Here is a 27,715-nt window from a genome sequence, read left to right as displayed (position 1 = left end):
TGAATTTTAAAGGAAAAAATGTCCAAAAGAAACATATTCATGACATTCATTGGAAGAGGACATACAAAGAGAAGACACACAGGTCCGACGCTCCAATTTGCCTTTATAATGGTAAAGGGAAGAAAAAAGTCTTAAGCGTTTTTCCCTCGTTGCATCTGTGGGATCGATAGAATATCAGCATGGGTAGAGTTTACTGTCACTCTCCTGCTGAAGAACACAAACATCTGGTTTTTCTCACCACACTCAGTGTCATCACAGCAGAGCATAAATACGACATGTCTAGGATGAGGAGGAGGGGGTTTGTAGCGTATTGCTTGCAGGAACTTTATGTCTACCTGGATTCTTTCTCCTTTATATCAAATGTTTGGGCCAAGATTGCACAATACAATATATTGTTAATCACATGTCCAATATACACTCACACATCATGCGTGTCATATCATCCTAGAAAAGCAAGAGCAGGCCACATATACAACCACTCATGGGCTGCCTGCATACATTTAATGTATACATGCTTACATAGTCAGCAGGGTTGACTCATTTTGATTACAGTTGTAGATTATTGTTCACATCATAGCGTTTGATGTAAGCAGCATTTTTATGTTGTAGCTGTTTGAGGTGGAACTGTGTTTTAGCATTTTATTGAGTGTTGGAAAGGTTTGTAAACTTGATGCTTGTCTTTTGAATGGAGTGGAAGCATTAAGTAGCATCCATTGGAAATACTCAAGTACAAGTAGCTCAAAATTGTCCTTAATTACACCACTTCAATGAATTTACTCTCTCGGTGACTGAATATCTGTTCAATACTAGTTCTCTGTGCAAGTAAATGTACACTGAACAAAAATATAAATGCAACACTTTTGTTTTTGCTCCCATTTTTCATGAGCTGAACTCAAAGATCTAAAACATTTTCTATATACAAAAAAAAAAACATTTCTCTCAAATATTGTTCACAAATCTGTCTAAATCTGTGTTAGTGAGCACTTCTCCTTTGCCGAGATAATCCATCCCACCTCACAGGTGTGGCATATCAAGGTGCTGATTAGACAGCATGATTACTGCACAGGTGAGCCTGAGGCTGGCCACAAGAAAAGGCCACTCTGAAAGGTGCAGTTTTGCTTTATTGGAGGGGTCAGAAAACCAGTCAGTATCTGGTGTGACCACCCAACACATCTCCTTCACATAGAGCTGATCAGGTTGTTGATTGTGGCCTGTGGAATGTTGGTCCTCTTCAAAGGCTGTGCCAAGCTGCTGGATATTGGCAGGAACTGGAACACGCTGTCGTATACGGCGATCCAGAGCATCCCAAACATGCTCGATGGGTGACATGTCCGGTGAGTATGCTGGCCATGCAAGAACTGGGATGTTTTCAGCTTCCAGGAATTGTGTACAGATCCTTGCAACATGGGGCCGTGCATCAACATGAGGTGATGGTCGTGGATGAATGGCACAACAATGGGCCTCAGGATCTCGTCACGGTATCTCTGTGCATTCAAAATGCCACCAATGCACCTGTGTTCGTTGTCCATAACATACGCCTGCCTACCATAACCCCACCGCTCACCCACACGCTGTCTGCCATCTGCCCTGAACAGTGAAAACCGGGATTCATCCGTGAAGAGAACACCTCTCCGACGTGCCAGACGCCATCGAATGTGAACATTTGCTACTCAAGTCGGTTAAGTCTGACAGTTTGTGCAGAAATTCTTTGGTTATGCAAACCGATTGTTGCAGTAGCTGTCCGGGTGGCTGGTCTCAGACGATCTTGGAGGTGAACGTGCTGGATGTGGAGGTCCTGGGCTGGTGTGGTGACACGTGGTCTGCGGTTGTGAGGCCGGTTGGATGTACTGCCAAATTGTCTGAAACGCCTTTGGAGACGGTTTATGGTAGAGAAATGAACATTCAATTCACGGGCAACAGCTCTGGTGGACATTCCTGCAGTCAGCATGCCAATTGCACGCTCCCTCAAAACTTGCAACATCTGTGGCCTTGTGCTGTGAACCTTTCAGAGTGGCCTTTTCTTGTGGCCAGCCTCAGGCTCACCTGTGCAGTAATCATGCTGGCTAATCAGCACCTTGATATGCCACACCTGTGAGGTGGGATGGATTATCTCGGTAAAGGAGAAGTGCTCACTAACACAGATTTAGACAGATTTGTTAACAATATTTGAGAGAAATGGTTTTTTTTTGTATATAGAAAATGTTTTAGATCTTTGAGTTCTGCTCATGAAAACTGGGAGCAAAAACAAAAGTGTTTATATTTTTGTTCAGTGTATGCAAGATATTACAGAGCTGTCAGCTTAGTGAAGGACATAAGCTTCACCTGTGAAAATGGCTCGTCTTCATGGTTAAACTGTGCGACAAGCGTTTTGATGTGTTTCAAGTAGTGGAAGTATTATTGTGTTCAGTAGCGTGAACACAGATACAAACATTCAAGTGTAAGACTGCTTGTGTTTTTTCTCCACAGCCACGTCCATGTGATCCCGGCCTTCACCTGGATTCTAACTCTCGCCATCTTGCTGGCCCACACAATCATCCAGCCAGTCACATCGCTGCTTACCCTGCTGAAAGGAATCCTGCTCATTGTCACGGTAACCATTAGTCAGTTCTATTTTTTTTTATTTGTATTTTCCTTGCTTATTATTTGCCATTCCCAATAATGAAACCTAAGTGTTTTCACTTGGGAAGTAGAAGGTTAGCTTATCATTGTAATAAGAAGATAAGTACAGAGAAGAATGTTAGGAGTCAAACCAGCTTGATATTAATCTAAAACTGGAGATGCTGAATTTTACCACCAGGTGTTACATGTGACTCTCTCGAGTGGGAAGCAGTAAGAGCCAATAAATGAGTGTAGCGGCACCACAATCAGGCGAAGTGAACACCCACTCTGCTCAAGCTTTCTTCTTCTAAACTAACATCACAGTAAACATCAAACATATGTTAAATGAAGTTGAACTTTAAACTAGGAATTAGGCTCACAGGAGGCATTCAGCAGGGCTGTGATGAAAGTGAAAGTTACCAGCCGATAAGTAGTCTCACTTTAAAGTAGCTCCCACATGTTAAGATGAATGTACGTGTTGACTCATGTCCAGTTTATTAAAAGTGTACATATCGCATGAGAGTCAAATACAGATGTATGGGAGCACCTTAGTGCTTCCAGCGTATACTACACAGCCGTATGGTAGCACTGTAGCAGCACACTGCTGTGACGGCTAAAATGATTATGGAGATGATGTATTGTTGTACATCGCTGTTGTATATATTTCAGTGCCTTGTTTGGAGATTTGTGGAAAGATAAATGGGATGCGTCCAGATGCTATGAATGGAACTAGCACTCATCCGATATAGTGGCTGATAAAGGAATAACATATTTAGGTATTATCATATTATTCTCTTTTTGCCAGAGAAACAATACAAAACAAAAACAGAACAAATAGATCTAATAAAATGCTGCCAGTGGACTATTTTCTAATCTACTGATTCTAATTATTTCAAAGTGGCTCCTATGGCAAACATATCTCCTAATTACCGTAAGAATCAGGGGCTGTGCTCTACAAAGTGTTTGGTGATCTTATTGGAGAAGAGAAAGAACACACTCTTTTTTTAGCCTGAAACCATGAATGACATCTGTAAAACGGGTCAAACAGGAGATGATGGCTATAAAACCACGCACTCATCTCACACATTTATTGAAGTATCATACAGTATATAGATATAGATAGATATATATATATATATATATATATATATATATATATATATATATATAGTGGTAAAGACGAGGGGAAAAGGAGAGGCACTGCCTATGGTGAGAAGAAAAAGAGGGGAGCAAGGGAGATACAGTAGGGATCAAACTTTTATTGCAGTTTCAGACTCAAAATAAAACTCCTAATATCTCTGTTGTTCTTTCATGTTGATTCTCATCCAGCTCTTTGTTTGTACACTTTGCTTGTGTCAATTACTCCGTGTATCCATCTCAGGCCTTATCTTAGTACAGCCAATCAGATCTTAGAATAAAGCAGGAATGTCAGCGCTCTCTCACGGGCAGAGCAGGCGGTCAAACTGAGCCAGACAGCAGCTAAACAACACAACAGCACACATTAGCTTTCCCTCCTCTCATCCGAACATCTTGGTGAATGAGCCACCAAACAAACCTCTAACGTCACCTAGCAGGCGACATTTTCTAATTGGCTGCTCAGCTGCATCACTTCAAACAGCAGCGTACAGTGCAGCTTTGTTTACTGTGTCTCACGTTCCCTGCAGTGTAATGCCGGCAGCCTGCCAGCTGTCAATCGAACACAGACACGCACGCATTCCTCCCGTCGCCTGACATGAAAAGAATAATAGTAATAAAAAACTATTAACAGTGCATTTTAAAAAACAGTGCTGCTGCTGGCTGAATGTTTTGTACGTTGCTTGTTACTAATAAAAGAGGAGAGATACCAGATTTACCATCAGAACACAACAAAGAAAATCACCAGTCAGTTAATTTCACTGCAAATCTATCAGGCTGAGGTGTGCAAAACACAGCAAAGTCCATCTAAGAGAGGACTGAACAGCTTTAAATATGCCCACATCCTTAGGATCACTTCAGGACATTCTTATCTGTCACTACTCATCTGTAATGAACCTACGTTGAACATTTGAAATGGAAGCCATCAGTAGTCAGCATGGTGCAGCTAGACACAATCATGTCAAGTCCTGCAGTTTCTGCTCTTAATCTGCTATTGAAAGACTGTGGTCCGTTATCGGTCACCGTTACCGCTTCAGTTTCTGATGACTCTTAAGGAAAATTATGCATAAAACGCTGCGAAAGTGATATTTGCCCTTGAAAGTGCTGCCAGACACAATGTCATGAATTAGGTTTTTGAAAAGGTGAACAACATTCAGCAGAGACATGGAAGCAATTCATTTTTCCTAGTGGGGGATGGGACATTTATAATGAACCGCACTAACTTTGAACTTGAGGCCAGTGGTATGTTAGCAGTTCACATCACAACAAACCTCCCTGTTCATTTAAAAAGATGTAATTATCAAGAAATAAAATATTGTAGCAGATGATTTATTGTATTTTACTCCCTGTGCTGTTTTATAAAAAATAAACTATGAAATGAAACGTTTCAAGAGTCTCCTCTCACCTTCACGCTTTACACTTTAAAGGCTTTTCAGCTTTGTCTTCGTCCACTCCCTAAAAGTGTCTATCCTTAGGCCATTTTTGATGGATGTCATGTTGCCATGACTGCCGCTTTTGCGTGCGAGGTGCAAGCTGCCAAAATGGATGGAAGTGGTTTTGCACACTGGTCACCTCGTGCAAAAGCTGTGTTGCTTACAGAGCTCCCGCTGTGTGTGTGGTGGTTTCGGGCTTTTCCAGGTCAGTGCTTGCCAACATCAGGGAGTGTCAGCAGCTCAGCAGGTGCTCTTGAAGGAAGTCTTTAGGCTTGGGCCTTGTGGGATGTGATGGTGGTAAGTGCATTCATTTACCACCATCACATCCCACAAGGTTACAGCTAGAACAGCTACATCTGCCGTGTTGTTCGCCAACACTTTCACTGACACTCTATTTCTAGCACTACCTACACAGTATTACATTAAAATAATGATTAAAGGATATGTGAATACATAATGTGATACATGTCAGTCTTGCACTGAATGTACACTGAGAGCATTATACTTGGATTATTCTGTGATTATTTCATGTCTTACATAAAGACTAGTCACTGAATAGTAACTGTGACCAAAGAAAGATTCTATCCTCCTTTTCCTAACTTAAAGTGGCTCTGGGTATGTAGAGAAATGCTCTATGAATAAAATGTTTTTATTCTTATTTATAACTCTTAGGGCTGAGAAGTTTGCTTCGAGACCATAAAGAAACCAGGGGCAGTGATGGCCTAAAGGTTAGAAAGGCTCGTGACTAGAGGGTCCCCAGGTTAAATCTGGCTGGGGAAAGTGTAAAAGCAGTGCTTGCCCCGACCTCATTACCACCACCGATGTGCCCTTGAGCAAAATTCCTCTCCAGGTGCCGCGGTTTCCTCCCAGGGTCAAGACTTGTAGGTTAACTTAATATCTGACACTAAATTGCCCACAGGTGTGAATGTGAGTTTGAATGGCTGTCTGTCTTACACGTTTGTAATTGGCGACTGTGCGAGGTGTACCCCACGTCTCACCCATTGTCACCCAGAGAGGTGACAGCTCCCTGCAACTCTACAAAGGATAAGGGGGCATAAATAATGAATGTATGGATTTATAATTTATAATCTTAATATGACAAGATTACAGCGTGGTCACCTCACATTATGATTGCCCCCTGGGTGCTCACAGCTGTAGGTGGATGATTGAGCCCCCGAGCACCCATGTAATCGGAGGCTGTAGTTTGGACTAACAGGCCAAAATATTACATAATGTGGTAATTAGGCTGGAGAATTTGAGGAAATCTCCAGGAACATCCAGGTCAGGTACAAATGTAGGATCATATCTGTACTTAATGTGCTGTGGATAACATCTAGTGCCTTTTACTTTAACCTTTTCTTAGTGTGAATCTCCAGTGCCTTTTAATGATCAAATACATGGTAACTTTTCAAAATTGCAACCAGTCAGTGACTTTAAAATAACATCATTAGTTGTTACTTGGTGTGTCAGTCTGAGAACTGAGACTCTCCCCAGCCTCCCAAAACATCACTTCATCACATCACTAGAAGAAATGCTTACGCAAAACCATGTTTTTTCTCCAGGACTCTCACTTCCCTTTGACTTTGCTATTTTGGTTGCCAAAAGTCCCCTGAAGGACGGAGCTTTCATTTTTCTTGTTTGCCCTCAAAGTTTGCTCCTCTGCACTTAATACACTGATATATTGGCTGATGAGCCAATGATAGATAGATAGACGTACTTTATTGATCCCAGACTGGGAAATTGTATTGTACAATGTTGAAATAGTACCACAAGAGATCAATGTGAGCATTATTCAGTAACATCCCACTGACAGCAAGGGAGCCAGCCGTGAGTTTCTACTGTTACACAAGACATAGTGTGGTGGTTTGTGGTCCTTTGAGTGGAACACCTGAGCTGTCCATGTAAAAAAAGCACAAATTAAACAAAAAGGAAACCTGTGAACGGTGAACCACCGTTGTATTCTTCTTTAAAGGATGAATTGTTGTGGAGCTTGTGGTTGTTCGATACTGGCTGATGTGGTAGGAAGACAGTTTCATTTTGTTCGTCTTTCCCTTGGTGTTTGGTTGATAGCCTCTCTGAGTGAGACATCAGTGTGTTTAGTAGCCAAACAGATAAATCCATTATCTTTTTTCCCTGTCATCACAGTAACACTTAAGTCAGAGGTTTCCACTCTTTGATTTTTAATTCATTTTCTGTTAGCCATTCCCTTCTCTCCTTATCCTGTCTTTTGATCTCATTTTCAATTTCTGCTTTTCTATCTCTGGAGTCACAGTGCGGTTTTACTATTCGGAGCTGCACTCACAGTCGCAACAGATGATTGTTATTTTTACCCAGTGACAACATCTCACTTTTCTGGGTGTTTTGTTCTTTGCAGCCAACTTAAAGCAATGGAGGGAGGGGGGGGGGGGGGGGGCAACAGAGTACCAATCATACATGAGCATTAGTGAGCACGCCTACTTTTTCTTCAGAAAGACCCCCACAATACAATACAATTTACACATTTACAGTCTATGTTACACCCAGCAGTGTAAAGGTATAGAGTAGTGTCAGAATGGAGTTTTACAATAAGTTGATGTTTATTTATTTCACTTGATATTGATTTATTCCCTTTGACATATTCCACTGTGTATAAAGAGAACTTGCAGATATCAGACTTTGTTTTGGAAAAAAAACTTACACAGGCCTTTGTATTCCCTAGGGAACATAGGGCAGCCACCATCTCCACTCCTGTGCCTTTTGATCCAGTTGCTGTCATGACAACTCGCCAGCCTTGATATCTTGTTCTTTGCTTCTTCTCTAGGCGGGTGTAGGTCTTCTTCACTTTCTCTGGCCTCATGGGTTCATGGTAGTGCCTGTCTGTTGATTGATTTGATGTGTATTCTGAGCTTGCGGACTATCCAGCTCCACATCCTTCCCCTAATTTGAAGCTCTATGGCACCTTGCTTGGTGCACTCCCAGAGGGTGGTGATGGTGTTTATGTGTCCATTAGGCTTCAGAGGTAGCAAATAATGAAGGTTTTCCAGGTGTTATTTAGGAGGCTGAATGCTATTCTTGCTGTGTTGATCTTGAGCCCAAGTGTAGTAGCAGATATTTCAAACGTACGTGATTTGTCCTGCATTTGTAGGTGAGTATGTGCAAGTAGTGCTATATCATCAGCAAAATCTGTTTGGTATGCTGCTTCTGCTGCTACTTCTGGTTCATGATCCAGTCTGTACAGAGGAGGAAGAGGAAGAGGGAAAGGAAACATCCCAGTCGTGTGTCAGTCAGAACCTCAAAGGCCTCTTATAAGCGCCCTTCACGAAGGACTCGACTTCGTGGGTGATGATAGCGATGAATACAGTTTCCAAAGTGTCCCAAGATCAACACCGTCAAATTTCTTGCAAATTGACAAAGACGGGAGAGTTCCCCTCTATGAATTGCTAGTGATAATTGTCAGGGCGGCAGTTTGGTCACAAGATCTATTCCTGACGCCGCCATGATTCTCCCTCAGTGTTGCATCAGCCACTTTCTGAGGCCTCTCCAGTAGAATGTGGTTGAGCACCTTCCTCAGTGTTATTCCTCTGTAGTTTTTACACTCCCTAAGGTCTCCTCCTGGAATCTTTACAATGATCTAATCTCTCCAATCAGACAGGGCCCACATTAGCATTAAACGTTGTGATCTCACAGCACAGAATGCACATTTAGACTGATCATGAGGTCGCTTCAGGAGGCTATTCCCTTTTGACATTATGAGTTTCAACTTTAGTTGAAACCAGTAACATTATGTCCTTTTTTTAAATCAAGTGTTGATGACCATGGTATGGCAAACACATGCTGTATTCCTACCAACTGACAATAAATGTGTCCTTAGACATCTTGGGTTGAACAGATAATTGGCAGTTTAAACCATGCTTACTAAGTGCACTAAGTCTATCAAACTAAAATATCATACATTTGATACATATTGAGGCCAGAACCTTGTCCCAAAATGCCTTTCTGGGGAATGAATGAAAAGATGTTGAGGCTATATGAGAACAACTATCCATACACCAACATCAGATCAATGGCTCCATCCCTCCAGAGCAGGAGGCAGGCACTGGAACATTTATGACTCCCTAAAGGATCTTCTGTCCTTGAAGAACAATGGAGAAACTGGACAAATTGATTTTAGATTGCATTGATGACTCACATACACCCTTGTGCTTTCATGCACAAACACAAGCAAGCATTCACACAGTTGTCTGACCACCACTGAGTCCGTGTCACAGAGCTGTTGGTTCAATTCTGTAGTTTTTTTCTGAGGCCAACTTTAGAAGGAGGTGGACAAAATAATCGGCACGCCTCCAAAAAGTGCTTGTTAACTGGTGTTGTTTTGAGGAGGTTGTTGTTTCATCTACACCCTGTAGGTGGAGACATTGTGCAGGAGCTCACTCACATGTATCCGCATGCACACACATCCACACACACAATATGAGAGAAATGTGTCCTAGAGCTAAGTCCCAAACAGGGGGAGGCGTTAAGATTTAGAGGTTCACTGCTGGAGCAGGGCACAGAGAGCCATTGCCTGTACTCTGCATCAATATGAGAGAGAGCCAGGCAGGCAAGGCTGACTGCACCAGAATAAAACACACTATCGTCAAGCACCAGCCATTTATGGCCTAGCAAATGCGATTTTTCTCTTTATGGCTGAAATATTAATGTTTCTATTTTGGTATACTTAGAAAGAAAACAGCAGTTTCTTGGCCCTGAGCTGCCAAGATAGAGGGAGCAGAGAGAGAGACAGGGGAGTTTAATAAGTGATGTCATGGCAAATAAAAGGCTGGCTGAAGTATGACCTTCCGTCAACAGCTACACTAAAGCTTCAAAGGGAACGTAACAAAATGTTTTAAAGATTACTTTCATTTCATTTTTGACCATTTCCACTGACAAACCATCCATTGATGTACTTCGTTTATTTGGTTGCATCATTTGGGACTGAAATGAACAGAGCGGGCTGATCCCTCCTCCACCCGACCGATCGTTGGACAGATGTTCTCCCTTGTTCTCCTCAGATATCATAGATTTAGATTTTATTTCCCAGAGGAGGATTTTTTTTCTCTCTGTTTGTTCAAAACAGAAACGTACAGATACTGTATAAGCAGAGCGGCATACACATAAAGACGGTACATCAGGTCTCCATAAATACGCTCATACATCCCAGCATGCAACATTGTCAGCGAGACACTTTGTTCGAAGCTGCAGTGGCACGGCGAGCTCTCCTTCACTTTAAAGTCCTTCATCTCTGTCCAGATGACGTTAATGCGATGTGATGATCGAGGGGGTGATCAGTGTCATTTGCTGTTGTGAGTGGTAGCCACGAGTTTCTCATTACTCTCCATTCTGAACATTTTGCTCCAATTCTGCGCTGCTAGAGCAAGGCTCATTAGCCATTAGATGAAATTAGAGAGACTGGATTCCCTGAGGTAGCTGCTTCACCAACGGGCTGACGTATCCTAGCTAATGTGTTAGCATGTTCACTGCGGGCCACCACTATTGGCTGTGTGAGCTATACTACAGTGTTATGTTGTAAACCTTGTACGTTTGACCATGCTCTGTGGGTTTTTCCTAAGAATGTTGCAATGAATATGTTTCAGTAGGAATGTTCTCTGAAACTGACATTAAAGAATCAGATGGAGATTCTTTCATTATCATTTGTACAAATGAAACATTTTAGTGCAAAGAAATATGGCAGGCTCTCCTGTATTTTTCATTTCCTGTAGAGAGTTCCAAGTTGTCAGGGACAGTTGTGCCATCCCTCTTCACTAATTCACTGAGAAGTTGAGAAAGTAGAAAAGTTACTGAGAAGTAGCCCACAGATGCCTTTGGCTGTGTGTCTTTAAATTGACCTCAACCTCGCAGGTTGTAGACGTCCCTCAAGAGACCCGTGGCTCCAGGAGTGTGTAGGGGACAAGCTTCTGAGAGGAAAGCATCTTCAGTAACATGTTGTCTTGTTAGCTAGATAAAACCTTAGCTTTGCTGGGAGCCGGAGAGTGTGTGAGCCCCGTGGCTTCATGGTGAGGGTGGAAATTGTGAAGTGCTTCTTACATACACTGAGCGTGCTTGTTGGTGGTCAGTGAGCAGCTCCGATGTGCAGGCTGGCTGCTTCCTGAACCACCAACTCTCATTCTTTTCCACACATTAAATACAGAAGATGAGACACGTGGCTGTGGTGGTGTGGAGATGGGCTGAGTAACAGAAGGTAATGGTTAATGGAACAAATTATTAGTGAGTAATTAGTTAAACAACACGATCGTGACTTTGTTAGTGTTTTAGTTGTTAGGGTTCAGGAAAAGTTAAGAATAAGAGAGGCCTAAAACGAAAACCATGTTTTATTTATTTTGTTTTTCTACATTGAAAGTCAGAAAATGTATGAAAATGCCCTTTACAGCATTTACCCGGATTTCCGAACACTCAAAACAAAATCAATGCTGGCGCCTCTTTGATTGCCTTGCCTTCACAGGAGTATAATCCTAAATAAAGCAGCCCATAATTTATTCCAGTCTCCAAACACTGGCCTCAGGGAGATGTTTCTCTGCTGCAAAAAACCACTTTCAGAAAGCCAAAGTTAGATTGGTGCATCTAGCCCCTTTTTAAATCAACTTTATGAAGAGTGAATGTGAAACCTTGGCAGTAAACAACTTATGAAGTTGACTGATGTTTTGAGCAGGATTTAAATGAGACTTTGTTTGAGGTCTGTGAAGAGGCAAAGTGGGGGACATGTACATTAAGCGGCCCCCAGGGCAGCTTTGTCGATTGGGATTGATTCTGGTGAGACAAAGGCGCCCTGATGGGGGGTTCATCAGCAGTTTGTTTTCTTTGAGGGCACTAACAGAGGAACCCATTCACATTGCTCCACCGTTTACGTGGCTGTAACAGTGATGGTTACGATGGAAATGTCATTTTGGGGAGTGTGAGGTCATGCATTTGTTTGAATTATCCCAACCTGTCAGTTTAGGGATGCCTGTGTTTGTCAGACAGAACCCCCGCACATGTTCACAGGTATTCCTCCTCATGGATAATGGTTTAAGTTGCCCTGCCAAGGGTGCAACTAAGCCATCAGGACAGTCAGGGCATTGCCAATCAACCATAGATTGTCTGAAATCACTCCCCGTTCCCTCATTCACTCCTGGGGATGTAATGACAGTCAGTAGTTTAGCCGATAGTGAGCTGTAAATTGAGACTGACACTAGTCTATGTGGAATCTTTGGGGGCATTACATGGTGTATGAATGTACACACTTAAAGATTGGACAGTTAAGTGAAACGGCAGAGTAAAATATAGTGCACTATCTAGTAACTATGGAGTGGTTTCAGACGCCGCTGTAGTGTGTGTGTGTGTGTGTGTGTGTGTGTGCGAGTGTTCCCCTCTCAGGCTAAATACAGAACCCCCAACCCCTCCACCCCCTGGGATTTTTACCATGCAACATATTTTATTGAAGCTCTCCTCTCCTCTCCTCTCCTCTCCTCTCCTCTCCTCTCCTCTCCTCTCCCTGTTTGATTTCATCCAAATCAATATGCTGCTCCAGCAGACACCTGACTGATTGCTTCACACAGAAACCTGCAGCCAAATAAAATTACAGTGGAGACCAAATGAAGCAGATACACCTTGATGAGAGCCCTATTCAGTCAAGAAGCTTTGGCTTTCAGACAAAGCTTTGGCCATTACATCAACCACGCATACCGTAGAGGTGTGGATTCACACAGTCTTACACACACACACTCGCTTACATAAATAAAAACACGCCCACCATAAATTGATGGAGCTGCTGCAGAACAATTCTCCATAATGCAAGAAATGAAGTGTTTAATGCTCAAACTTTCCTGGGGGAGGACCCCCTCACCCCTCTCTTAATATGTGTCTACCCCAGTGTTTACATTGAACCTGTGCTGTGGACAGTTGTTCATTTTAATCTGCTCTCTTGAAATCAAGAGAAAATGTTGATTTTCAGAGAATTTTCCTTAGAAGAACTTCTCCCCTTCAGTAAAACTTGCAAAATATGAAGTGAATTGGAATTTAAATGATAATGAAAACAACGGACTGTCTTTTTGGGGGTGTGGGGATGATTGTGACTGTTGACACATGACCTCAGTATTTCTAAAATCCTGACTATGACCCTGCTGGCGTGTGTCCCAGAAAGCGACGCCTTAAGTCACACCCACACACATACACACACACTTTTTGAATGAATCTCATGCACCCAGCTGTGGAATTGTGTTGGAAGGTAGATTATTAACAGAGAATTGACTACAATTTCACGGCTTTCTGGAAATAATTAGCGTGACATTTATTCAGGCTTTATAATTGGTTAAGACTCCAGACCCTCACCTCTAATAAAGTTGTCATTGAACCTTTAATGCCTCAGCCTCCCATGACAGCCGGGGATATTGCAGCCTAGAACGGGGCGGTCAAATCATTTGGAAGAGGATAATGCAGTCAGGTTTATGGTGCGTGTGTGTGTGTGTGTTTGTGTGTGTGTGGGGCAGGGGGTGGGGGTGGGGGGTGGGGAGGTGGTAGGTAGGTAAAATGCAGTCCATTCTTCGTCCAAGCCCTAATGAAACCTACCCATTGTGAGATGATGAGACAATTTCTCAAAGATTTTTAAAGAGGCCTCTCGGATGTTTCAGTCTATCTAAAAAGCATTAGTTGGTGTATAGGACTCTTACTTAGAAGTCATTAGAACCAATCAAACTGTCCTCTTCCTCAAAACACTTCTCCTCACACCTCCTTCTTGCCACTTATCTCATTCTTTTACAACACTTGTTCAATTTTGTGGCTTATTTCCTCGTCCTCGCAGCATTCCCCTTCTCAACTCTCTCTTCCCTCCTTGCTTTCTGGATTATGCTGTCTCATACCCATTTCACATCTCTCTTCCGCCCTGCTATTATTCAGTCTGTTCACTCCACTCCTCTCTTGTCTCTCCTCTCTCACCTCCATTTCTTACCTGTGCCTGTGAAATGGCTTGCAGCTGTTTTCATCTTCACAGTTTTCACATCTCTCTTTGTCCATTAGGAAACAGACCTCAGTGTGTTTTTGTTGTTTTCTGAGCGCTCTCTTTTTAGCTACAAACACAGACTGCACTCACTTATCTCCTTGGAAGCTGTACAGGTTTCTGACTTCACTGTGGTAGTTGAGTGGTTTCACCGAAGCCTTCCAAGTGGATTTGTCCTTCTCAATATAGATCTACACTTGGTTTTCTATCCAATTGGCATTTTTCTCATACTCAGCAAAAGTTATCAAACATATCAAATGGCAGAAAGTGTGAAATAAAGTGTAAGAAATTAGAAGACAACTAAAAATGTGTGTATCTACTGTCTATCCTTATGCAGCAAACATGAAAACAGATGATAAAGGATGCAGATCATTCAGCTGTCAGTCTGCAGTAGTTACTGGCTAACACACTATTTATATCTGGTGTTTAAATGCATTGCAATGCAAGTAGATAAAGCCTTTGTGACATCACCCATTGGTTTGTGGACTGCTTTCATGAAGACCACCTCTGATTGGTTAGGTTTAGGCATGACCCACCTACAATTGGCTAGTCACAACATTGTCTTAGTCTTGTAATGACTGTTCATTTGATATTAACGCCCTGTGTGTGTGTGTGTGTGTGTCTCAGGTGGCTGTGACATTTGCAGTGGGGTCAGAGGTCGGCCTTCAGAGCACCAGTGACTTCAGTCAGATGGGGAAACCTTTCCTAATGGGCACAGTGGCTCTGGGTGAGAATCATCTTTGTATGCTGTTTGCTCACTGTCTCACTTTGTGTCTTCATCTTTTCACCTCTCAGGCGCTCCAAATTTCTTTCTTTTTTCCAGTCCGTGCTCCTTTCTCTACATTCCTCTACATCCATTCTTTTTTCAGCCCTTGACAGACTTACTATCCAGTGACTCTTGCCAGCCAGATTTGGAAAACCGACTTGTAGCAGGTTCACAGCAAAGTAGCCAAATAATACCACTTCATCAGAAATGACAAAAGTACAGCTGTTCATTTACTCAAGATCAACAATTGACATCGTGGATATATCATCATATCATCAGCCATATGTTGTGGACCTGAAACCATTTGATCCAATTCACCACCAGGTGACATTTTTAAAAAGGGGGTGGGGGGCAGGAGAGTTTGTTGCAATTATCAGGCTGTCACACTGCTCTGCCTCTCTGGGCAAGCTGAGGCCAGGGCTGCAATTATAATAGGCCATTCAGTCTACACGTGTTTTGTGGACTTGGAGAAGGCCTATTATTCTATTCTTATTATTCTAGTCTTGGAGGGAGTAATGTTGGGCTGTAATGTTGTCTTTGCAGATTTCTGCAGAGTTCAGAGTTCTGCTGGCTTCATCAGTCTGTGACCTTCAGGCTGTACTCAGACAGTTTGCAGTTGAATGTGAAGTCTAGTCTGAGGCCATGTTTCTCTGCAGGAAAACAGTGCACTGCTCCTTCCAGGCCGTTGAGTTCCTCTTCATAAGTTAGAGTAAAATGGAGTGTGAGACTGATATGCAGATTGAAGCAGTGTCAGCAGTAATGCAGACCATTGCGGTGAAGAAGACACGTCCAGATGGAGCTCCGTTTAGAGCTGCTGCTTCTTTGTGTCAAATGGAAGCAGTTTAGGTGGCTCAGCCCTCTGGTCAGGATGCGTCCTTGGTGCCTTCCTTTGAAGATTTTCCGGGCATGTACAACTGGTAGGAGAGCCAGAACAGGTTGGAGAGATTATGTATCTCATCTGGCTTGGGAACACCTCAGGATCCCCACAGGAGGAGATGGAAAATGTTGCTGGGTAGAGGGGTGTCTGGACTACCTTGTGTAGCCTGCTGTCACTGCAACCCGGCTCTAGATACAGGTGCGTGCCAGAAAATGGATGGGCCATCAGCAAGTCCCTTGACTTCCTTTAAGTCACTGCAACACATCAGCTTTAGCAGCATAACAGATTGTCGCTCTGTTTCATTAGCGTTTCTGTGACAGCTCTGACTGTACTTCCTACCAGCTTTCATTACTTCAGAGGGCTATTTGAACATGCAAACTGCCAGCTATGACAGCTGCTTTGCAGTTTGTCATAGCTGGTTTTGCGGAACAGTACACAGAACTACTTTAAATCATTTTGTTCAGATTAAAAAGGGATAATGTTTACCTCAGAGTTGTATTCTGCTCAGGATTTAAAGGCCTCTCTAACACCATTCAGGCTACGATGGGAAAGTAAAATCCAGACTAATATAATGATTTTACGTGAGTTCGCGGCTCCTTAAAGCAGGGTGGGAAGGATTTCACTGCAGATTATTTAAACCGGCTCCTCTCTAAAGATGATGAATGAAAAGACAGAAACCATCACAATATCAGAAATGGAGGACTGCATACAGAGGAGAGAACTATATTTTAAAAAAGTATGTGATACTGACCAGGTGACATCTGTTAGTATAGACCACATAAACTATATCATTTTAGTAAAAACTCAGACTGTTGGTCCGGTCTGAAATAGGCATGTGTTATCTCTAGATTCCCATGATGAAAGATTACATAGTGACCTGTATTTTGCACACTGAGTCATTGCATTTCACTTTGTCTGTTATATATTAACACTGAAGAATATAAACTAAAATGTATTCCTAGACATATCTTTAAAAGATAACTTATTTACTTGGATAATGATAAATTAACAATAACTTTCCTTTCATGTGTAATTTGATTAGAAATGTAATGTTGGCTCAAAGCTGATGTGATTGGTTCTGTTTTTTGATTATATGTGGTTCACACAAATAATGAATCAAAGTTTTATCATGGACAGTATTAGTAAATTTGGTTTATTCTCCAGCTGTACAAGGTTACCTCTTAATGGGATATTATCTTTCAAGAACACAGTGGAAAGTGATGACACCACCAAGTGTTGGCACCACCTGAAATAAAGGTGTAGCAGTAACAGTAAAATAATAGATATACCATATGAATAGAGACTGCAAAACATTTGTCTGTATGCAGTGACCATATCACACAGATTGACTTGCTGTTCTCTTTTGTTTTTTTGTTTTTTTTGCATCGACAGGGGGGATTGTAAACGTGATGCCTCTGCTCTTCTCACAGATCTCACACAACAAAGCACAGGTAAATCTAGTCCTCTACTATATCCTGCACTGCCTGCTGATCTGTAGACTCAATGCTCCTGAATTCAGAAATGGCTTTTGAAGCATGGTGTTGTTGTACTATGGTGTTAGTATACTGAGAAAGATAGGCTGTAAGACTGGGAGCAGTGAAAGGCTGAAAGACCTCTCAGTCACCTTTACACACCAGACTGGCCAACGTGGGTGTAACTCAGCGGTCTGCAGCTCAGTGACCAACAGCATTGTGGCTGCACTGGGCAGCCCCTGGTGTTCATTAAATTCATACTACAGATGCAAGTAACTTTTGTGGAGGCATCACCTGGATCGGTATTATTTGAAAATGTCTAGTATGGACGCTGAAGTGATGCTGTCAATTCAGTGCTTTCTGTGGAAACACCACACACTTTTTAATACTCCATTTGGTCAGCATTGCTGCCTCCCATTAGCTCTGTCTCACCATTCCTGCCAGGCGGCTCCCCCTGCCTGCTGGCTGGGTCAGTCTTTATCGAAGTGCTGCTGGTTAGGGCAGTGCTCTTTCCTGGGCACATGGTCTGGTTTTTTGTCAGACAGACTCCACCAGCAACTGTATGTGAATATGAGGAGTTGGTGGCACTGAGTGTTCCGTTTGGGGCCACTGAAGCACTGCAGAAGAAGATGACAATCAAAGCACCAATGATGCCGTTTATGTGAGTTTCATGTACTGATTTGAGGAAGGTTACACTCTCCTCATTGCTCGACACAGATCTGATGTTTTTCTCTCCTCAGTGGAAGCTTGATTGATGTTTAAGTCGTGTACTGTACACCATGATTTATTTGCAAAGTTTCCATTTCCCCTTTGTCGCTTTTTCTTTTTCTTTATATCAATTTGATTGATATGCCAACATTTCCACCTGAGCTGAGTATGAAAGCTTTCTTGATACTTTTTTTTTTCTAATCGCCCACTCTGGTTCTTTTATGCACACATTCAAAATACGTATAACGAAAGGATGGAGATGCACTACTGCTTCAAAGTAAATAAGTGCCCTGTGTATATCCTCTTGCCCCACTGTCACTAACAGCAAGCCTGGGTTTCTGCTGCCACAATTTCACAGTGTTTTTGACAGAATAACATACTCTGCTCCATATAAATAACCACCTTCATCTGATTTGGCTTGAACACTTCAAACTGTATCATTATCCCTGACATGATTTGTGTATTTTGAGGTCATTGTCTCTAAAATGTCTTGAAGATAAATCTTTTGCATTAAACACAGATATTTTGCATAAAACAGACAAAGACAAGGTCAAACCCACCAAATGTAGTCTGCTGATGTGCCTTAAGGAGTCTTCATCATTGTTCAGGCGTGTAAGTGCACAAATGACTCCAAATTGAAGTTTGCACTTCATGCACTGCTAAGGCTGGCTGATAATTCAATATTGTTGTTCAGTGAGTTTCATTGATATTGCATTGTGTTGGCATAATGATACTGTGTTGTCATACAGACTTCTTCCACGACACTGCCTGAGCAAAATGTTAGTCATCAATGAGTCTATTTTCGTTCTGTATAGATCCTGTGGTTTCGAAGAGCAGTGCTTGGAGGTCTGACAACCTGCACTGTGCTCAACATCCTCTGGTAAGCACAATATTCTCTTACTGTTCTGCTCTTTAGCTTCTTTATTCATGAAAAGCCTCCAGTCCATTAATAGTTATTAGGTCATAGAAGTTTTCAGCCAACCTATCCAGTCAGAACACAAAGAACAAATATTTTACACGTGCATGGCAGAAGCTTTTTCCCCAGGAGAGCATCTGGTGTGCTGTCTCCCAGAGGAGAGCACCACGGGCCTCTGGGCTACTTCTATGAATGAGTGCCACCACCTCTCCACAAGCAGAGGACATGGGATTATGGAGGCGGGAGAAGGGGGGGGGGTGGCTTTGTTTTCGGAAGAGTAATCATTAGCTTTATGTTTCAGCCATCATAAGGAGCTCAGTTGTTTGATGCGTTGGAATCCTGGCAAAGACAAGATTGGGGAACAGCAATAGGTGAGGGGATGTCGAAATAAGGTTGTCGGCTGATTTTTAACAATAAGAGTCTTGTTTAGACAGTGCGATGTAATAACAATGTGTGAAATGTCCATATGATTTAAAATTAGAGAGAACAGCAGGCTGCTTTGTGGATTGCAGATGGGAAACAGTTTGGTTTGCACAAAGGCTGACGGCTGTCATAGTCCAGAGAGAGTGACTGGGTTCATTTAAACTATATGTGGAAATTCAGAAAATTCAGCTTTCCTAAACTGATAGTATGTGGTCACGACTGACACTGAGCACTCTGGTCAGATGATTACATGTGACCACACTGCTGGACCATCTGGGAGACAGAGACCGTCCACATTGGCTGAAGAGGCACGGCCCTCTGAGACCTTCAGCAAGGGTTTGAGGAGAGTGGGCAGTAGCAGCAGCAGCAGCTAGGACTATAGAGCAAATCCGGTCCAGAGAGAAAGGAGGCCACCTGGCATAACAACCATCGACACTGATGCACCAGAGAGAGCACAACAACCATAATCTCTTGAGACCCATTTTGCAGCTGAGAGGTGCTTTTGGTGGGAACATTTAGCCTGTTATTTCCTGCTCTCGACATAGCAACAAGTCTCAGGGGTAAGGAATTTTGAGTCAGACTGCACCCACAGTGTGTGTGTAGGCATGGTCCCTTGCACCTTTATTTACATTCGGTAAACTGGCTGCATCCAGTGTTTTAGTGAAGAGAAATCATGAATCATCTCTCCATTATACCCTCACACATGCACAGAGAGGGAGAGAGTTGCAGCAGCCCACCATATCGGAAAGGAAAATTAGATCCAAGATCTTGGTGAACAGTTAGGTTTTTTGTGGATATTTGGATGTGTGTGTTCAGTGAGAGAGTTTCAGGAGAGAGAAAAAAGAAAGAAATGAGAAGCTAAAATTCAAGGGGCCAGTCCACAGATTTTACACGTATAAGTGAAACTAGTTGCATAATGTCCTCTGTTGCCCTGGTGAAGCTTTGTCAAGTGTGATAAATACTCTTACTCTGGGTGTGAAGTTTACAGGACGTCATCATTTACCAGGAAGGCAAGGTCTGGGGAAAATATGCCCTCTGGTTTTATTATAGAAAGTGCAGGATGCATTGTTTTTAAAGTCTAATCCGAACTAGGCACTGCTGTAAAAGTCAAAATATCTCAGTCCAATTCTGTGGAAGCACTTCGGGCTGATCTCTTTCCTCTCTTCTCTATCTTACATTGCTTGATCATATGATCCCATTTTACAAATCTCTATCATGGTACTGATAACACATCATCAACAAAGGTATTTTTGATCTTTTGACACTTAAAGTGCGCATCCTGCTTATCTATACCGGTCTAATCAAGAGTGACACCACACCAAACTGTCCAGTCTACCAAGACCTGCCGACACATCCTTCACGTGAACCACCACTGCAGTTTTAATCTAAGTGCTGCAGGTTTATATGTTGCAATATCTGGGTTCTTCAGTCCCTATGAAGTCATGCTGAGCACCTTGTTTTCTATTTGGATCTTACCACAATGTCAGAATGTTGAAATATAAAATTCATATTTAACATAAAATTGTAATCTTAAAAATGTCCTGCTGTACTACTGAGATAGTCTTTTCACACCCTATGACACATTTCACTGAGCTATACCCAACAATTGGCTGTATCTGACCTTTGGTGTACTTTACTGATCAGCTTCTGGCAAAACAACTTACAGCAGCTCCACACAATAAGTCTCTCTCCTCTGGGATACTTCTCTGAGATTTATGAGCTTCAAGCTGTTTTTTTTTTTTTCTTTTGTGTCCAACCTACACACCAGATTCTGAAAGCAGTGTTCCGTGGCAAAGCAAGGCTCTATAATGGCAGACTTTCTCACAGGGGAGCTCCATTTATCGATTCATGATAACATTGCAGGGCGATCTCAGTGCTCTGTAAACAGGCTTCACTCTCTCCCACCACATATTCAGAACCCTGTGGTCAACACATGCGCCGCAATAACCTGACCGATCGCATTACCTTTACTTCAGTACATACATGGTTCGATGACCCCTCAATTAAGTGTTGTATTTCACATGGGTTCCAGTCTCTATCAGGGCTCTGCATGTTTAACATTAACGCCCGCACCTGCATAGTGTGTGATCCACTCCTGCCCGCACCCTCAGTCTGTATGTTCCAGACCGCCCACTCCTGCCAACGGAAAAGTTTGAACCGCCTGCACCTGCAGTATTTGCTTTGGGTCTCGTGGGACCTGCAGGATCTCAGTTAATGCAGTCCCCTAATGCATACGTGTTGGTAATAAGTGTATTTAAGCCAAAGAGAATCTGATAATTGTCACTGTTTAAACCTAATCCTTTGATGTTTGTAGATCATTTGGTTAAACGATGGCCAGTGTTTAGTCGTTATGAGCCAGCATACACTGTATGTGTATCCATGGCAACGCCAGTAAGCATGTTCAGGTTCAGCTTGTTTCTGTCTCTACTCGGTGAATGTCCGATCGGTTCACGTGGCGTTTAATCCTAATACATCTGTGGGTATTTCAGCACAGTGTTGGTCATGAATTCACGCATTAGGGAATCAAATTCAACAACTTTCATTCATCCAGCACAGAATCCTACATCATTTTTTCACCCTCCACTTCTACCCACAGCAAAGTTCAAACTGCCTGCTCCTGCAAGATTTGCATTGGGTCCCACTCCCAGTGCACACCTCTACTGTATACCAGTTGTGAAATGTATTGATAGAACTTTGGGTAAACCTAGTGAATCCCATATGGAGAAACCTGTAATATAACCCTGCTCTACTAAGTGAGAAGCAGCATCAGTAGAGCAGTCCTCTTTGTACCTGCAGTATTTTGCCATAGTAGAAACTATCCACAGCCAATGGTAGCCACGGCAAAACCTGAAGAAGTAGTCGATACTTCATAGAGCCACAACTCTAGTCATGGTTGGACTCTGGCAAATGTAACTGAGCATTATCATCCTCCAGTGTTGCGTCAGAAAGGCGTGGCAGGGTGTTCCTTTTTCTGATGCCTGTGAGACATTTAAGCATGTGAAGAAGGCTGCAGATCCCCATTGCCCCATACCTACTAGCTAGATATCCATCCCTGACCAGTAGTTGTAAGCCAAGCAAATGTCAGCCTTCAAAAGAAGCAAGAAAGGCACCGGCTGCACAGTCCTCATGCGTCTTCACAGTATGCGAGATGAGGCTAGCCACCATGTCACTCTGTCCCTCTAGGCAACAAAAGAGGCCCCAAACTACAGTATATCTTATGATTCACGCCTCTGTGACCCATCCTGACCATTTCATATCATCCCTAGGCTCAGCCTTGGCTGTGTATTTTCAGGGTCACAGCCTTTGTGTCACACAACAGTGAATATGTATTGTTGTATTTCACTGAACTTCAGCAGAGCCCACTAATTCTGCTAACCGGCAACTTCACAAGCCACTAAACTTCAATGGATGCAGTAATTAGTGCACACCCCCTTTTATAGGGCTCATATTTGAAGACTTGTGTTGGGTTGGTTGGCAAAGTGTGCATTAAGAGGTCATTATGCTTTAAATGAAGTACTTATCGGATCATCAAACAGCATTTGAAATGCCCTCTCACAGCAAACTTTTCCAAACCTTGAATTTCTTGCTCACAGTCTTTCTTTTCATTCTTCACACAACTTCTTCCGTAACGTTTCATGTGAGGCCTTTAAGGAGAGACTGTCCTTAAGTGTGTGCCAGATTCCAGTTCAACAATTATGGCGTCTTGCTCATCTTTGTCACAGTAGGATTTTCTCGCCACCGTGGTCATTTGTAACAGTTAGCTCTGCTAAGTGCGGCTCGAAGCATATTCTTATGCTCGTTGCCTATTTTCCTCCATTTTGCGTGCACCACTACAGTGATTATGTGCTGGGCTCTGAGCCCTGCTGCATCCCGTGCAGACAAAGACATAGGACTGAAGCTGCTGCTGCTCTGCTAGCATGCTGCTTATGCTTAGACACTGTAAGGAAACAAAGGAAGCACGATCATATTTGCATAATCTGACGCCTTTCAGATCATAGATGTGTGTAACATCGTAGCCACAGACTTCATGATATTTTAGGTATAAGGGCATAGAACTCATTGACCAATGAATGAAAACATTCATTGGAAAGACAGGTCTTTCCGCTAGCTTTCTCTTTGTAGACTGCTAGAGATTCTAAACATTTCATATTATCTAATAGCTCAAAACTATGATGGAATAACTGAACTCAAAGTTTATGTAATGTATTTGAACTGACATTATTTGTTCTTCTGAAAGCTTGAAGTCCAGCACAGTTTGCCATTCTAAGTCGACTAAAATCATTAAAACTTATGCTGCACAGATGCAAATCCTCCTCGCCCTGCTTCCTCTCACCTCCCTCTCTCTCTCTTATCACACCACTTCTTTTTGGGGTCCTGTTCCTGCTTGACGTCCTGGTAAGCAATTTCCTCTGCCTCCATTTTTTAGACCATAATTTTGATTGATAATTATCGTTGGGGACATAATTCTGTTGAGCCACCCATCAGAGTGAAAGACTAGTAGAATAAAATAGAAATGGTGTGTTGTTGGGTGCATTCGAGCGTAGCTACAACAAATGAATGGATAAATCTCTCAGAGCTGCACTCTGCACTGCCGATTCAAAGAGACCAGCAGCCAGTGCCGCAGAGAGAGGAGAAAACGTATTTGTCCATGACTTGATTCCTCTCTCTCCCTGCAGCCTATCTTTATGGCCCCTGGTTTCCAATGAAGAACTTGTGATTCACCTTCTGTTTCGTGCTTTTGTCTTTAGAAAGCCTCCAAAGACTTGCTGTACCCTAAGGGATTACCAGGCTGATTTCCACCAGACTTAAACACTTTGACAATCCCTGTTGGAGGGCTGGTTGAACAGCTGGTCGGCCAGGATCCGCTCTTGAAATACACATATTTGAGCTGCTAATAAAAGCACATTTGACATAGCAGTTGACAGTCCAGTCTGTGGTTGTTATAGTGCAGGATGAACATTGAGTCAGATACCAAAAACTAGTAAAATCTTTTTTCAAATCAATTTTTAATGTATGTGTGAATGTAGAGGAGACGGAAGTTCATTCTTTTGAAAACAAAAGTTCACAGAACAATCTTACCACTTGGTCCATTTAGTAGCTGAGATCATATCACAAGACCGAAGTTTGCCGTGTTCAAATTTCCATTTTTCCATTTCTCTCAGCAGAGACTGTTTATTCGTGTCCTTGGAAACAGTAGTTAACAGAACAATACTCATGTCACTGTCCGTTAAGTGGTGGAGCTTTTGATATACTACATGATAGGGGGGGCAGTAACAGAAAGGAAGAAAAAGGTAACTGTGGCAGGAATGTGGATGTGAGTAATAAAAGATGCCATATCCCTCAAAACATGAGGACGTGTCGTGCAAAAGTCTCTTTTCAGTCCCTGTTTTAGGATATTTCAAGACATCTAAATGTTGGGTTTCAGGATAATGTGGGGTAGTAAACCACAAATCTAACAGCAAACCTCTTGGATGTTAATTAGACCTGATTCATGAATGTATCTTTGCAGTGTCTGCTGAAGCAGGTTACCTTTTCCTGACTGGTTGCACATGTTACAGCCAATACATAATGACACCAAATTAATATTTCACATTTAAAACATACAGCTTACAGTTGCTAGATCATATTCTGGAGAATTTCAGAGACAGCAAAGAGTCTCACCTGCTAAAATTGAGAAAAGAGACATGACATTAAAATGTGCTCAGGCACCCTAACAGGCACCACAGCAGACAAAATTCCTCTGAAATGTTATTATATTCAACATTTAGTCAAGCAATAGTGGTAGAAATCAATTATACAGTTGCTTCAGAAGAACAGCTCAACATTTTGAGCGAAGTTACCAGCCAACTGAAACACAAACTGACTTCATCACCTCCTCATTAGCACTGACCCTCTGGCAGATGATGCCATAAATCAGCATACCCACTCTGCCCTGCCACCTTGAAGGGGGGCTCATGTTATAATGCTGTTTGTCATAAAGCTTGGAGACCTCAACTCCAGCTTCTGCAACTGGATGACTGTGTGGCCATGTCAGACTCCAACATCATAAGCAAACATCATAATCATGGTGCCAGGACAACCTCACTTTTACTGTCAACAAGACTAAGGAACAACACTCAGGATCAATGGGTCCCCGGTGGAGGTGGAGGGGGGGGTGGACTGCATCACGGAGGACTTATCATAGTCTTCTCATGTCAATACCTTGGTGAAGAAAGCCTGCCAGCATCTCTACCACCTAAAGACTTTCTATACCTGCACCACAAAAAGCATCGTGACAGGCAGCACCACAATCTGGTGTGGGAACAGTGTGAAGAGGGAGCACTTGGCCTTACAGAGGGTGGTGCGGTCAGATGTAAACTCTCAGCCCTACAAGTCATATACACCAGGAGGTTCAGGACGGGGGCTGGGACGATCAGAAAAGACCTTGATCACCCCGACAACAGGCTCTTCTCTCTGCTGCAGTCAGGAAGTTGTTACTGCTGCCAAAAGACCTAAACAGAGGGGACGAGGAGGAGTTTCTGTATACATCAAACAGCTCTAAACATCAGACTGATGTTATGATCACTTGTATTAGATTTGTCGTTGCTCGATAATGAGCATATATTTTGGGTCTATTTTTTGATGCAAATTTAATGCGTCATTTTCACAAAGTAAACCTCTGGTTGTGTGAAATGGGTTTTTGTTTGTATTGCTTTTCACCTTGTGATAATTAACTAGATCAATCCTAACAACATAATAATACAAACTTAGTATTACTAAGGTTCACAGGTATTTACTGCAGCAAATTACCTGTATAGTTATACAATAGTACATATTATAGATATGAACAAAGCCCTTACACTGCTCCTTAACAGTGTTGTTACATTAATATCCCTGTTTTTGTGGCAGTGCAACAACCAGCAGATTTTCTTTGCCTGTGTGGTATTTTGGTGTTCAGCGTGGGTGCATGGTGCACAGGTGGCAGGAGAGGTGCAAAGACATGGGAGATTCATTTAAATGAGGCAGCTCAAAGCAAGTTGTTGGTATAGACATATCAGAGCTAAAGTCACTGAAGCTGGAATAGTTCAAATTGTACCCATTAGACTTTGCTTTTGAAATTCTGCCCTTAAGAATTCAGCACCAAAAGATTCAGGAGGGAGGGCTGTACACTACAGAACCCAGCAGACACTCAGCCCTGAGAGTTGGTGTACACATAACACACAAGGAAATGGATGGCAATGTCAAGTATGGCAAAGAGAGACTAGAAGAGGAGGAGGCTTTGGTGTTGGAGGGAGTTAATTATCAACAAAACAGTATAACCAGCTGCAGCAGTGAAATCATCAGGAGGAGTGAGACATTGTCAGCTTCTAAAGATCGCCTCATTTTACGGATTGAGCAGGTTTTGTGATTCAGTGCTCTGCCAGACCTAAGGCCATGTTTCAGTGTGGTAAGACTCAGTCTTGCTGATAAATGTGTAATTAATTCTTGAGGGTGTTCTTGTGAGACTTTGAAAGTAGTAAGTCTCTGTTTCCATGTCAGGCTTGAGGACAGTCTCATTCTCAAAAACGGGAAAGTTAAACCAGGATTGGGAGCAAGACTGCCATGCCCCCAACGCTACTTTTGGAGGGCCTCAAAATGAAACCGTGGGTACCGTGGGTAAATTGAAATCCCCACCACCAAACTCCTGATCATATCGAACCTCATCAGCTATCTGCAGAAAGGATGTTCCTGAGGAGTTAAAATAAGAGTCCAGATCTAACAGTAAACAATCCTTACAAAATTTGGATTTGACAGTTCTTTGGTCTATACAAGAGGAAGGTTCAGGTGAAGCTCAGAGGTGGTGGAACAAACCAAAAGAGTCCAAAATCTGTGCAAGTTTGTGGCCAACATTGCCCCACAAACAGCATCTAAGCATTATTGTCAGTAGGCCTTTGACTGTGTGCACTAACTGGACATGAAAACAAACACCACAGGCACTTCAGTGCCAGCAGGATGGTAAAGCTGTCGGTGGAGTTGATGTGGCTAATGTGTTAGCATACAGGTATCTCTTTACACGTCCATCACACACAGAGCCACAGTAGCGTGTATTTGGAATCTTACTGACGACCCAGTGAATTTAAGTGCAATAGACATTCTCCTTAAAGCTCCACTCATGTTACGTAGTTAGTATGTGTTCCAATAAATGGCGTGTATGTATTCTTCTGGTATTAAGTCTCATCTGCCTTTAGTAACTATCTGTGTGTTTCAGGTGCTGGGCAGTGCTGGAAATTGTCCCCCAGACATCGTTGCCAGAGAGACGGACAGCAGTTGAGACGACAACCCAGCCTGACTCCAACGGCTTTCTTGGTCCTCATTCCTCCACCCCCCCTCCTCTGTACTCCAACATCTCTCTAGAAGAGTGA

The 27,715-nt window shown here is 42.6% G+C and overlaps 1 protein-coding gene across 1 annotated transcript; it reads left to right on the top strand.

Moving 5' to 3' along the window:
• The first annotated feature begins 2,056 nt into the window (after positions 1-2,056).
• Positions 2,057-27,715, top strand: LOC139202573 (uncharacterized). Its single transcript, XM_070832100.1, has 6 exons — positions 2,057-2,091; positions 2,467-2,590; positions 14,800-14,899; positions 17,208-17,266; positions 18,811-18,875; positions 27,562-27,715. The coding sequence occupies exons 1-6, from the start codon at positions 2,057-2,059 to the stop codon at positions 27,713-27,715; spliced, it is 537 nt and encodes a 178-aa protein (XP_070688201.1).

This window comes from Pempheris klunzingeri, chromosome 6 (assembly GCF_042242105.1).
Source record: "Pempheris klunzingeri isolate RE-2024b chromosome 6, fPemKlu1.hap1, whole genome shotgun sequence".
NCBI classification, from domain to species: Eukaryota; Metazoa; Chordata; class Actinopteri; order Acropomatiformes; family Pempheridae; genus Pempheris; species Pempheris klunzingeri.
The sequence above is the reverse complement of the archived record's forward strand: the minus strand, read 5'-3'. Positions and strand labels throughout refer to the sequence as shown.

Coding starts and splice junctions, on each gene's coding strand:
- LOC139202573 (XM_070832100.1), top strand. CDS start 2,057: ATGCTGGCTAATCAGCACCTTGATATGCCACACCT. Junction 14,900..17,207: donor AATGGGCACAGTGGCTCTGG/GTGAGAATCATC, acceptor TTGCATCGACAG/GGGGGATTGTAAACGTGATG. Junction 17,267..18,810: donor TCTCACACAACAAAGCACAG/GTAAATCTAGTC, acceptor CGTTCTGTATAG/ATCCTGTGGTTTCGAAGAGC.